The following is a 13,147-nucleotide window of genomic DNA, read 5'->3' as shown; positions in this document are numbered from 1 at the left end:
GTGCTGGAGAAGACTCCTGCGAGTCCCTTGGACTGCAAGGCGTTCAAACCAGTCAGTCCTAGAAGAGATCAACCCTGACTGCTCTTTAGAAGGCCAGATGCTGAAGTTGAAACTCAAATACTTTGGCCACCTAATGAGAAGGAAGGATTCACTGGAGAAGAGCCTAATGCTGGGAAAGATTGAGGGCAATAGAAGAAGGGGACGACAGAGAATGAGATGGCTGGATGGAGTCACTGAAGGCAGTAGGTGTGAATTTAAATGGACTCCAGAAGATGGTAGAGGACAGGAAGACCTGGAGGAACGTTGTCCATGGGGTCGCGATGGGTCGGACACGACTTCGCAATTAACAACAACAACATATAATTGAAATACCTGCAACAAAATTGGTTTCTTTGTTCCTTTTCTTAGAAGTTCCTAGTGTACAACAAAAAGTTCCCAGTACTAAGAAATTTTTTAATGGAGCCCTGGGATTTTCTGGTAGATTTCTAACATGAATTGTTAGAAAAACAAAATTCTCTTCATAAGATATCTTTTATCAAGACCATTTGAGAATTATTTGCTCAGTTATTAGATTCCTGATAACACATCTTGTAAGTAGAAAATTTAATATAATCAAATGTACTTGAAGTTTTAATCATGGAAAAAAGCACTTTATATTTTTAATGAATTATATTTATTTGACAAATAGAACTTGCTACAAGACATGCAACTGAGGATGTGTTGAATATGGTACAGGTTTTCCAGGAAGATTCAGGACAACCACGTAAGTGCTTCAAAATATAAAATGTTAAAATGCGGAAAAGCATATAAGCTATTTTAGGATAACTGTCTCAAATCACTTTCTTCTAAATTGTTAGGCTACAAGTTTAGCTAACTTGATTTTTAACTATCATAATTCTTTATGTTTTCCAAAACTTGCAAAATGTGGCTGAAGGGATTGGATTTTTGAAAATTTAACATTAATAATACTCTAAGGTAAATATACTAGATAGAATATAGTACATAAATGTATGCTTAAAAAACAGATTATTAGTAAAAACAATATGCATAAACAGAAAACAGTACAAACTTTGAAACTGCAATAATATAGGCTTGCAATACTCTGGCATAGCCTATTTATAAAAAATTCTTTTAAATATATCTTTCTTAAAAGCTTTTAATAAAATCTTTTTATGAAAAAAATTGAACATTTTTGTAGTAATTAATATGATTAATGGGTTGATTTGATAGATTATGATGCCTTTATTACATTTACTAATCCAATTAAAAATCAAGATATTGGAAAATATTACAAATTGTCAATAAGAACTTTCATATGAAAAAGTACTTTTGGAAAAAATTAAAAAGTCATCCTATTTATCAAATTAACCTTTGATTTATAAGTTTGAAACATATTTGCCACATTAAAATATGGATAAAATATGGATAGGAGATTTGTAGATTCAGAAGCAATAAAAATAAATGAGGTAAAATATGGCTTATTATGAAATGGCTTATTAAACCAAACATAGCAAAAGCATGATTTAGACAGATATTTTAGACAAAGAATAAAACTTGATATGGCAGCTTTCAATAGAATAGAATAGACACAAGACAATATCTCATATCTCTTTGGTTGCTAGGAGCCTTTATCATCACTAGAAGCAGCTTCAGGTATTTTTCAGAATTATATTGATAATAGACTTTCAAACTGGTATCTCTTGGACAGTGTTAACCTTGAAGGTTTAGTGACTGTGCTCTAGACAGATTGCCTGACATTTCATCAACATTTGTGACTGGCACCATCAGAAGGCAAGGTGCTCTGCATTAAATTCACAGATTTTTTTGAGAAATATTTAAACTGAACAATGGGGGACAGTGAGTTAATTGATATAGAACATTCCTGTCCCCGGCAATCTAAAACTAATAGGGTTATCAATGCATGTAACATAAATGTGTGTGTGGATAAGAATATCAAGCTTGCTGTCAAGCAAAATCAAGTTTTTAATAGTGAGTGCCACACCAAAGGCACTAATCAAACAGGTGGGAAGGAAATAAGGGAACTCAGGCACCATATAGATTATGTAGAAAGTAAACACAGGGTCAGTCATAAAGGACTCAAATATTTATATACCAACGCACAGAGTATGAGCAATAAACAGGGTGAATTAGAAATTAGGTAAATGAGGGCAGATATGATATTGTTGCCATTATGGAAACTTGGTGGGATGAAACCCCAAATGGAACACACAGATATAGAGATTTAAATTATTTAAAAGAAACAGACCAAATAAAAGAGGAGGTGGAATTGCTCTCTATATAAGAAATAACTACATCTCTACAGAAATAGAACACAGCAATGATGAAAATTGTCTTGAATGCATTTGGGTCAACATAAAAGGGGAGAAAATGACATTGCCATAGATGTATCCTATAGGCCATCCGACCAAACAGAGAAAATAGATGAACTTTTTGCTAGTCAGTTAACTAAGATATGTAGGAAGCACATCACAATAGTCATGGAAAACTTTAATTACCCTGACATCAACTGGGAGACAAACTCTGCACTGAGGAAGATCAATCAGATTCCTGATAACCCTAGCAGAACTAGGGGATCAGCCATATTGGACTTAATTCTCACTAACAGAGATGAAATGATAGAAGGTCTTGAAGCCACAGGCACCTTGGGGGGGGGGGGAAGTGATCATGCAATATTGGAATTCAAATTTATTCAAGCACAAGCAATAGAACATAGTCAAACTAGACTCTTGGACTTTAAGAAAGCTAATTTCAATAAACATAGAGAGAGCTTGGGAAGATTCCATGGATGAGAATCCTCAAGGGGAAAACAGCTTAAGAAGCTTGGGAAATTTTGAAAAGTGAGATTATAAAAACCCAGTCTAGCACAATACCAATGAAGAAGAAAAATAAAGCTCTCAAAAGAAACCAGCATAGCTACATAAATAACTCTCTGATAAATTAAAAGATAAAAAGCACACGCATTAAAAATGGAAAGAGGGGCACATAACTAAGGCAGAATATCAGCAAATAGCACGAACTTGCAAAGATGAAGTGAGGAGAGCTAAGGCTCAAAACAAACTAAGACTTGCAACAAAAGTCAAAAATAACAAAAAAAAGCTTCTTTCAACATGTAACAAACAAAAAAAAGTTAAGGAAATGATGAGTTCATTAGTGGAGAAAGTGGCAAAAAGGTGACAAGCAACAGGGAGAAAGCAGAACTACTTAACTCGTTTTTTTTTTAATCTGTCTTTTTACAAAGGGAAAAAACAGTCCAATCTATCAAAAATAGTACTGTAAAAAACGGAATAGAAACACAAGTTAAGATAGGCAAGAAAATGGTAAGTGAGCACCTGTCCATCCTAGATGAGTTCAAATCAGCAGGACCAGATGGATTATATCCCAAGATTCTGAAGGAACTGGTACATGTGATCTCAGAACCACTGAACTATATATTTCAAAGATCCTGGAGTACTGGAGAACTGAAATATCAGAGGATTGGAAAAGAGCTGATGAAGTTCCCATCTTCAATAAAGGGAAAAAAATGGATCCAGGAAACTACAGACCCATCAGCCTGACCTCAATATCTGAGAAGATTCTGGAAAAGATAAGCAACGAATTAGCGAACACCTAGAAGTAAACAAAGTCGTTACCAAAAGTCAACATGGGTTTGTCAAAAACAGATCATGCTAGACAAATTTATTGCATTGTTTGACCAGGTGACAAAATTAGTGGACTAGAGGAATGCTGTGGATATAATGTACTTGGACTTCAATAAGGCATTTGATAAAGTAGACCACAACCTACTACTTGATAAGATAGAAAAATGTGGGTTAGACAGCATCACCACCAAATGGATTGTACCTGGTTGACCGTACTCAACGTTTGGTCCTCAATGGAACTGCATGGAATAGCATCTACATGGAGGGTAGTGTGTAGTGGGGTGCCACAGGGCTCTGTTCTGGGCCCAGTGCTCTTCAACATCTTCATCAATGATTTGGATGAGGGGATAGATTGGGAAGTCATCAAATTTGTAGATGACACCAAGCTGGCAGGAATAGCCAATACTCCAGAAGATAGGCTTAAGATATAGGAGGATTTTGACAGACTTGAACATTGGGTGCTATCTAACAAAATGAAACTCAATGGTGAAAAAAAATAAGGTTCTACATTTAGGCAAGAAAAACTAAATGCACAGGTACAGTATAGGTCAGTGGTGGTGAACCTATGGCACATGTGCCAGAGGTGGTATAGAGTCCTCTCTGTGGGCACAAGCACCATGCCCTAAAGATGGCAACCATCCATCTTCAACCAGCCGCCACTAATTCACTGAGGTTCCATATGGCCGAATGCATCACAGCACAGCTGGTTTCCTTCCCCCTGTCCCATCCCTCCTGCCCTCGCACGCTCTCCTTTTCCTGGGCACGACCTACTGCATCGCCTCCTCAGCTGTCGAATGGCCGTCCAGCTCAGAGGCGGCTTCTCTGAACTGCTGGTGGCGGGCTGTGGAGCCCCAGAGTGCGCTGGTCGAGGGGCTGGCAGGCTGTGGCTGCTGATGGACACTGTCGGCCCCCATACACTCGCTGGCTTCTGTGTGCGGGGGGGCGATGATGTCAGTCAGCAGCTGCCCCAGCCCCTGCCTCGCCTTGCCCTGCGACAATGGCACCCCCGCCCTGCCTTGTCTTGCCTCGCTTCATCCCACAGGACCAGCCTCCTGCCCACCGCCCCACCTGACAGACCCCCCTGGATCTCCCCCAACCTTGCCCGGCCCCCATAGGCATCCCTTCACATGAGCAACATTGAGGTGACCATGCCCACCTTGGCCACACCCACTCAGTCTGTCATGACCACCACAGCCACACCCACCCAGTGGGCCACGCCCACCTGGCACCGGGTGATAAATAAGAGGGTTTTGGGTTGCAGTTTGGGCACTCGGTCTCTAAAAGGTTTGCCATCACTGGTATGGGTGGTACTTTGCTCAGTAGTAATAACTGAGAGGGATCTCGGAGTCCTGGTGGACAGTCACTTAAATATGAGCCAGCAGTGTGCTGCAGCTGTCAGAAAAGCCAATACAGTGCTAAGCTGCATTAACAGTGGGATAGAATCAAGATCACATGAAGTGTTAATACCACTTTATAATGCCTTGTTAAGGCCACACTTGAATACTGCATCCAGTTTTGGTTAACATGATGTAAAAAAGATTTTGAGACTCTAGAAAGAATACAGGAGAAGAGCAACAAATATAATTAGGAGACTGGAGGCTAAAACATAAAAGGAACGTTTACTGGAATTGGGTATGCCTAGTTTAATGAAGAGAAGTGACATGATAACAGTGTTCCAATATCAGTTGCCACAAAGAAAGGGAGTCAAGCTATTCTGCAAAGCACCTGAAGGCAGGACAAGAAGCAATGGATGGAAACTAATAAAAGAGGTAGCAACCTAGAACTAAGGAGAAATTTCCTGACAGTCAAAACAATTAATCAGTGGAACAACCTGCTTCCAGAAGTTGTGAATGCTCCAGCACTGGAAGTTTTAAAGAATAGATTGGACAACCATTTGTCTGTTTTCTGCCAGAGCAGGGGGTTGGACTAGAAGACCACCAAGGTCCCTTCCAACTCTGTTGCTGTTGTGGTTGTTATGCATGCAGATTGCTATGCTATGTATATGGTACAGGCAACTGAACTGGCACTGACTAGCCTTTTCATTGATGTTTACCTCCGCTGGTTTTAATTGGTGCAGGTTGATGAAGGCTAGTCATAATTTTTTGTGGCTAATTCTCTGAAGATTCCTGGTACAGTTTCTAGGAAGATAAACCATGGTCATTAAACCCTGAAACTCAACACTATGCATTTTTCTTGATTATTTTGACTAGTTACAGCATTTTTTCTGAGATGGTCACTACTAAGGCTCATCTTTTACATGCTGTCAGTAAGTGAAAGTTTCTTGTGGTCATCAAAAACAAATATGGGTGTTCACCAAATCATTCCAGTTATTATATAGCACCTTGTGCTCAAAAGTCTGTGGTCATGCTATGCAGATAACAGGTCCAAAAAAGTAAAAGCATAAGAAAATTTGTATTACCAATTTGTATTATCAAATAACACTTATCATCTAAAAAAGAAAAATCATTCAGATTGGAAAAGAATGCACTCCATTAGGTGCTTGCTTTTCTTCTGCAGTCCCACTATACTTTTCATATCTATATAATGTTAGTTAGCTTAAGTTGGCTCCAAAGTAAAAAGGGATTTAAAATTTTCAGGTGCAACAAAAATAAAAGAGATGTTGAAAATATTTATTTAAAATAGCAGAATAATCCTTAGTAATTGGATTGACATAGTCAATTTATTTAAAAAGATAATCAATATTAAAAAATAAAATCCTTCCTGAATCACTCACGTTAGAAATGTTTAATATCTGATATTCAAGATTATTACAAATACTACAACTTTAAGAGATTTTGAATTTCTATGCTTGACCAACTAACCTACTAGATAAGAGATCCTTTTTGTAGAAGAATATTAATTTGCTGAAAAATATATATTAGAAACTATTATTAGAATTGAAATGATCGTATAATAGTTAATTGATTAACAGCATCCAGCTCATAAAGCTTTTTATATCTTCATCCATGTTGGAAAGAGAAGACAGGATTTGATCCCTTTTTGTTTAATGGCAGAGCTTACTGAACTATCTGAAGAGATAGAAAAATCCTTTACTTTCCATTTAAGAACTTCAAATTGTCCTGAGAAATGCAGACTGTAGTACTGGCTATAGAATCTTTAACACTGAAATTAAGTTTTATGCTGAATGGAATATAAACCCATATGATATAAAATTTCAGTTTTTGATCTCAAGGTAGTGCATATTTGATTCAAATCCTCAAAATTCATATTATAAATATTTAGATACTAGGTGAAAAAGTTTTTAAAGCAGTGAGAAATTCAATTTAATTTTATTTTTATTTCAATGAGGGCTAGACTAAGATAAAACTATTAGTTCCTCTATTGCCAAATCAGTAGGCTATTTTCCCTCAAGCAAGAAAAGAGTATTATGTTTTCTCTATCCTCTTTTTTTGTCCCATTATAAATCAAATAAAAGACCAGTAGTTTAAATAGAAAAGATTTTTTGTTCACCAATTAGACAGTCAGACTCAGAGAGAAAGTACTTAGCTCTGGAGTGATCCAGGTCATAAATTCAGTATGCTGCCAGGTCAGCCAGAAACTTGAAATGATTTAACAGATGTAGGAAGATGACAAAGAGCTGGAGTCTGGCTATTGGAAAAGATCTGGAATCTAGTTATTTCTCATGCACTTTATAAGCTGTGTGGTGCACAGTTTATAAAGTGCGTAAGGTTGCGTGTGGTGATGATAACAAGGGAGATCCTATTAATTTTGTAGTAAATACTTCACTGTGAAAAATATAATGTTTTTTATGTAAGGTATACTTTTATATAAGGTAGCCTTAATTAACCACCACTCATTCAGCAAATGTTTGAAGTTATTTTGATGTTGAACATTAGAACTGGTCATTGAAGTTCTGACCATCTCAGCACTCCCATGATCTTGTGATTGTGATCTGGGATTTTTGCAACAGGCCTATGCTTAAATGGTTGCAATGCTCTGATCATGATTTGTGACTTTCCTTGCTGGTTTCTCACAGGCAGAGTCAATAGGGAAGCTAGCAGGAAAGATCACAATCTGTTTGAATAAGTCTCCCCCATCTGCATATCTTTCTTATACTCATGCTGCGGTTTGCTGGACATACACATTTCTTGCAAACTATCCCCACATCTTGTACACCGTTCCAGCCATCTGCATACTCTTCCCCATTATATTGCAGCCACCCCAAGCCATGGACTTGGAACATGTTTCCCTGGCCACTTTCTCAACTTCTTGCTCCCTTTCCCACCTAGCAGCAGCCACTTATCTGCCTACTGGTCTTGAGAGCTGCCTGTGACTTGAACCTTTTTGCTGACTTCCCCACTGATTACTGGAAACTGGCAGGAAGTTTCAAGGAAGTGCATGTTTAAATCCCATTATACTTGCTTAATGTTGGCAATAGGGACTGCATGGATTGCCATCGCTAAATGATATTGTCATATGACATTATGTTTTATGAGAACAATGCTTAGCAATTGGGTCCTAATTGCTATTGTAACTCAAAGACTAGCAATAATAGTTGTGACCCTTTGTTAATTGATTTGGCACATGATTACCTCTAGCTTGTGTTTTGTAACTTGGTAATAGTAATAATGTCAATTTAGAGTAATAGTAGTAGTAGCAGTGAGATTTTTACACAATCTTGTGCAATTGCTTTACATCTATTTCTATTTCTAGATCAAAATGTTAGATATCAACCTAATAATTCTTTTTATAATTGTTCAGAAACAATTGAGATGATGAACAATCGCATGATAGAAATAATGAAAGTATTTGAAAGACAAACAAATAAGTTACACAGGTAAATCAAACATAATGATGCAGATGGGGAAGGGAAAGTTTCATTTTATCTTGTGTATTTTGGGTTAGTTTATGTGACATGGCACAAATAACTAAGCGGTTCTTAGAAAAGAAACCTACAAAATTTCACAGTAATGTGCAGAAGTAAGGAACTTATAGAGAATAATTATATCTGTCTGTCTTTCTGTCTATCTGAACATTATATATAATATATGTGTGTATGTGTGTGTAATATTTATAATTACAAAATATATATTATATGAACATATAAGTTATAGTAAAATCATTGCTTTCTGCTCAATTTATTCTAACTCCCCTGGCCAAACCTCAATGTCTCTCATTAAAGAATTGTGATTTATTTTAAATCATAGAAACGTTAGAACAGAGGTGTCAACCTGCTGGCCTGTGGGCTGATTGCATCATGTGGCGGTTGCACACCCTACAGCTCCGGCAATGAGAAAAAAGTCATGATATGTCACAATACATCACATGACACAGCGAGTTTGACACCCATGCATTAGAAGATAGATCTGCTAATAAAAAAAATGTACTTTGCTATCTCTTTTCTGGAATCTCACAGGAAAACATCAAAACATTATATTCCTTGAAGAGCACTATATGTTAATTGCTTCAGAAAATATTACTTTATCTCAGGCAGAATTCTGGATTTCAAAGGATTTTTTCAAATCCTAATTTAAAACTATCTGAAATGAATGAAAACTTTGATCAGACACAGAATTCTTTCTGATAGGACAGAGGTGGAGAAAAAAATATTGAATGGTTTTATTAGGCTCTTGTTCATCAGAAAGGAGCTGGTATGTGATTACAGTGGTACTTAAAAGTTCGTGAACTTTTTTGAATTTTAAATATTTCTACATAAAATATGACTAAAATGTGACCTGATCTGTACATAAATTAGATAAAGAGAATCAAATTAAACAAATGAGTTAATAATATTATCCCTGTTAATTGATTTATTGAGGCAAATACCTTCAATCATGGTATAGAATCTAAGAATTTAAATAGACATAAAAAAACAAGGGCCAGCAAACAAATGGTAGCCCTTCTCTTGCCACATAACTTTTCACATCCTGGAGATCCACAAGCTGAAAAAATCCATGACCCTTTACACATGTTTTTTTAAATAAATATTTTATTAATTTTCTAATTTTACAATCATAAGTATTTAATAAGTAATATAGTGTCTGGGTCTATTAGTAATTCAGTGGTACATATTAATTTTTCTCAGTCTAGTCCAGGGTTGGCAACCTTAAATACTCAAAGAGCCATTTGGACCCATTTCCCACAGAAAAAAAAAAACACCAGGAGCCACAAAACCCTGCTGCTTCTTCCCCCACATGGAGCACCCCACCGCCACTATTTCCCCCCACCTGCCCAATGGACCGCTCCACTGCCGCTGCTGCTTTCTCTCTGCATGGAGCATCCCGCTGCCATTGCTTCCTCCCACTCCCCATCAGAGCTCTTCACTGCTGCTGCTGCTTTCACCCCGCATGGAGAACTATGCCATCACTGCTTCTCCCCATCCACCCTCGACAGAGCGCTTCACCACCGCTGCTGCTTCCCCCCCACATGGAGTGCACCACTGCTGCTTCCCCCAGTGGTGAAGATGGAGTTTGGGAGGCAGTGGCAGGGCATAGCCCAGGCATGGCCCAGTAGCAGTAGCAAAGCTTGTCCTACCCACTCTCAATAAGGTGGGCCCACATGAGCGAGGAGTACACCAGGCTCTTATTGTTTGAGAACAATCCCACTGCTGCACCTCTGCTTTCTTCAACTCGGATGGAGCAGAGGCACCCAAGCTGCTGGCAGCTGCTTGAGTGGGGAGGACGAGGAGGAGGAGAAGAGGGGTGAGGCTTTGTTCCAGCTGGCCAGCCAGGCAAGGAGCAGGTCAGGTGATGGTGGCTGGCAGGCTGAGGGGGATCTTCCAAGCCTTATGGCAGCAGCAGTGGTAGCTCCCCCCACCTGGCCCGTTTCCCCAACTCTGTACAAGATGCTTTGAAGAACCCCCCCTTCCCACCCCCAATCAGACCCAGCTCCCACATGATCCTCTGTCACTTCCTCTTCCACCATGTGCAGTCCCACAAACAAAAAAAGTTTGTGGGACTAAAAAAAAGTGCAATCAACTCCAACTTCTTGCAGAAAAAAATAGATCTCACGAAGTTGGAATTGACTGAACTTGACTGAATGTTTTTTTTAGTCCCACAAACTTATTTTGTTTGTGGGACTGCACACTACATCGGAGCTGGAAAAAAGGTTTTGCGTGGGTCTGATCTGGGGCAGGGGGGGGTTCTGCCAAGCATCCTGGCAAAGTCTTTGGTGGGTGCGACGTGATGCGGCTCACCCGAAAGCGGGCGCAAAAACAAGTGGGGTGGCGTGAGACAGATCCCCCTCACCTGCCTACCCACCCTCTTTCACTCCTCTTCCAAGCCCTCTTCGCAGCTCTGCCCACATAGCCATCGAAGCGGTAGGTGGAGCGCCAGAGCTGGAAAGCGCCTGCTTTCCACCTCCATTGCATTTCTCTGCCACGGCGCAGCTGGAGAGCTTGCCCCACCCACCACCACCCAAATGCCCTTGCTTGCTTCCCAAACCATTTCTTTTCTAACCTATCCAGCTCTGATGCAGTCCTCCATCACTTCCTCTGCCGCCATGTGCAGTCCCACAGACAAAAGAAGTTTGTGGGACTAAAAAAAAGTTCAATCAATCAATTCCAACTTCACAAGATCTTTTTTTTCCATGAGAAATTGGAATTGATTGATTGAACTTTTTTTTTTAGTTCCACAAACTTCTTTTGTTTGTGGGACTGCACATGGCTGCGGAGGACAGGGAGCTGCAGCAGAGAGATAAAGAGCTGCATGCAGCTCTGAAGCCGTGGGTTGCCAACCCCTGGTTTAGTCCAATACTACATCATCCAGTACTTCCTTGGTCCCCTCTTCTTCCGCTAGTATGTATTTTTCCATACTGGGCAAATACACTTCTTGTTACTGTTAATACATGTACAATTAAATCTGGACATCTTCATCACATTTTTCTGGTATTATACATAATATCAATAGTATCAATATATAATATCTTTTCTAGCCAAAATATATCTCAATTGCATTTGCACTTAAAATCCATTTATTCAAACAATATCCTGTTTTTCCCGCTTTTTAAAAATTTTGATTTCCCATCAGTGTTCAAAATATCTCTATCACTTATAATTTTCTCATAATAAATTTTATTTGGGTAGCCAAAAGTTCCTTTATTCAAACCCTTTTCAAATTTTCATATTTCTCATCTCATAACAAAGTATAATATTCTAGTTACAAATCCTATCCTTCTAGTTATAATAATACTTTTATTTCTGATAGTTATCTATTTTCTTAGCCATATTCAAACATCTGTTTAGTAGTATAATATCCCATCTAATAGGATAGAACCTCATTTTTTTTCATTTTTACTCTAGCTTTCTTCCTTGCCAAATAATTTTCCAAGTCAATACATTTAAATCATCAAGTAGTTATTCCTGTATTTTGTATATATTGTTTGGAATGAGGAAAAGAATTAGGTTGAAGTGTTTTTGGAAGAATGTTCAACCCATTTATATTCATTAAACAGCTTCCATCCTTCTTCAGTTTTTCTTTTCTTGTTTGTCAATATTCAGCATTTCTCTTAACAGCTTTATCATCCATTTGATCAGCTCTTTTTCCTTGTCCTCAAATGTGTTCTGAGATCTTGACAAGTATGATGTCTTTTCCATTTCCGTGTTATCACTGCATCGTCTGATTTTTCATTTGTCTGTAGCTGTCTATTAATTCCTTCCTTTAGGTCCTCCATCTTTGGATCCATTTCTTCTAATTTTCCTTCTATTTTCTGAGTTATTGGGTTGCAGTCATTGTCTGGATTTGTAAGTTTAAGTTAGAAAATTGTTCTTTTATCTCATTTGTATTATTTTAGTCTCATTCTGAAATAAAGCAATTGTTTCTTGGATTGATTTCAACATGGAAAAAATTTCTTTCTGAGATTCATTAACATTTTCTTATTGAGAGCTTTGGAGACAGGTTTTGAAGATGATTTTTTTTACCATTTAATGGAATATGGAACACTCATTTTGTTTTTGTATGTAGTCTTTATAGTTCAATAGGGTCCCCAACTCAGATAAGCAGCCCAAGAGTTTTTGTTTTTCCCTTTTCCCAGCTGCAGTCTGCAAAAGTGAAAGTGTCCAGGAACAATAAAGAGTCTTATCTGAGTCTGGGCTTCAAGCCAAGTTTCCCTTACGCATAATAAATTGTAATGCCATAATTCTCTACTAGATGTTGTTGACACTGTCTTCCAGCTTTGCAAATCCAAGCTTATTTTGCAAACTTTCAAATATTTTTTCTAAAAAAAGTCTCAAAGATACTTTTAGTCCCCAAATATCAAAGCTATAGTTCTGTATTAGTTCCAAATTGATCTTGTAGTTTCCTCTGTTTTTCCCAAGACAATTAATTTGCCACTTTTCTTTTCCTGAGGGAGCAGGACAATAACTTCCCTTCCCTCTCTTATCGGGGAGGATTCTTTGCTTTGGGCATTCTTTTTTCCAGGAAAGTAGTGTTAGGGCCATAAAAAGAGGATAAAGTCTCACCCAGTTCTATTCATGTTGCTCATAGATTGCTAGTTAGTGCTTGTCTTCAGTTGTCAGCAGCTTCTGACTG

General features: G+C 38.1%; 1 protein-coding gene across 13 annotated transcripts in view; it reads left to right on the top strand.

The window, feature by feature from the left end:
* Positions 1 to 13,147, top strand: part of CCDC7 (coiled-coil domain containing 7) — a 325,715-nt gene that overhangs the window by 51,085 nt on the left and 261,483 nt on the right. For 11 of the 13 annotated variants that reach the window (XM_039344077.1, XM_039344074.1, XM_039344070.1 and 8 more), the window contains 2 exons: positions 689 to 763; positions 8,382 to 8,457. In XM_039344077.1, coding sequence (XP_039200011.1) covers positions 689 to 763; positions 8,382 to 8,457 — 151 coding nt within the window. Of the gene's footprint in view, positions 1 to 378; positions 591 to 688; positions 764 to 8,381; positions 8,458 to 13,147 lie in introns of those variants that run through there. The other 2 variants (XM_039344080.1, XM_039344081.1) reach the window with 2 other exon arrangements.

Source organism: Crotalus tigris, unplaced genomic scaffold (genome assembly GCF_016545835.1).
Source record: "Crotalus tigris isolate CLP2741 ecotype Arizona unplaced genomic scaffold, ASM1654583v1 scf7180000017890.1996003, whole genome shotgun sequence".
Lineage (NCBI taxonomy): Eukaryota > Metazoa > Chordata > Lepidosauria > Squamata > Viperidae > Crotalus > Crotalus tigris.
Note: the sequence above shows the minus strand (reverse complement) of the source record. Positions and strands in the feature narration are given on the sequence as shown.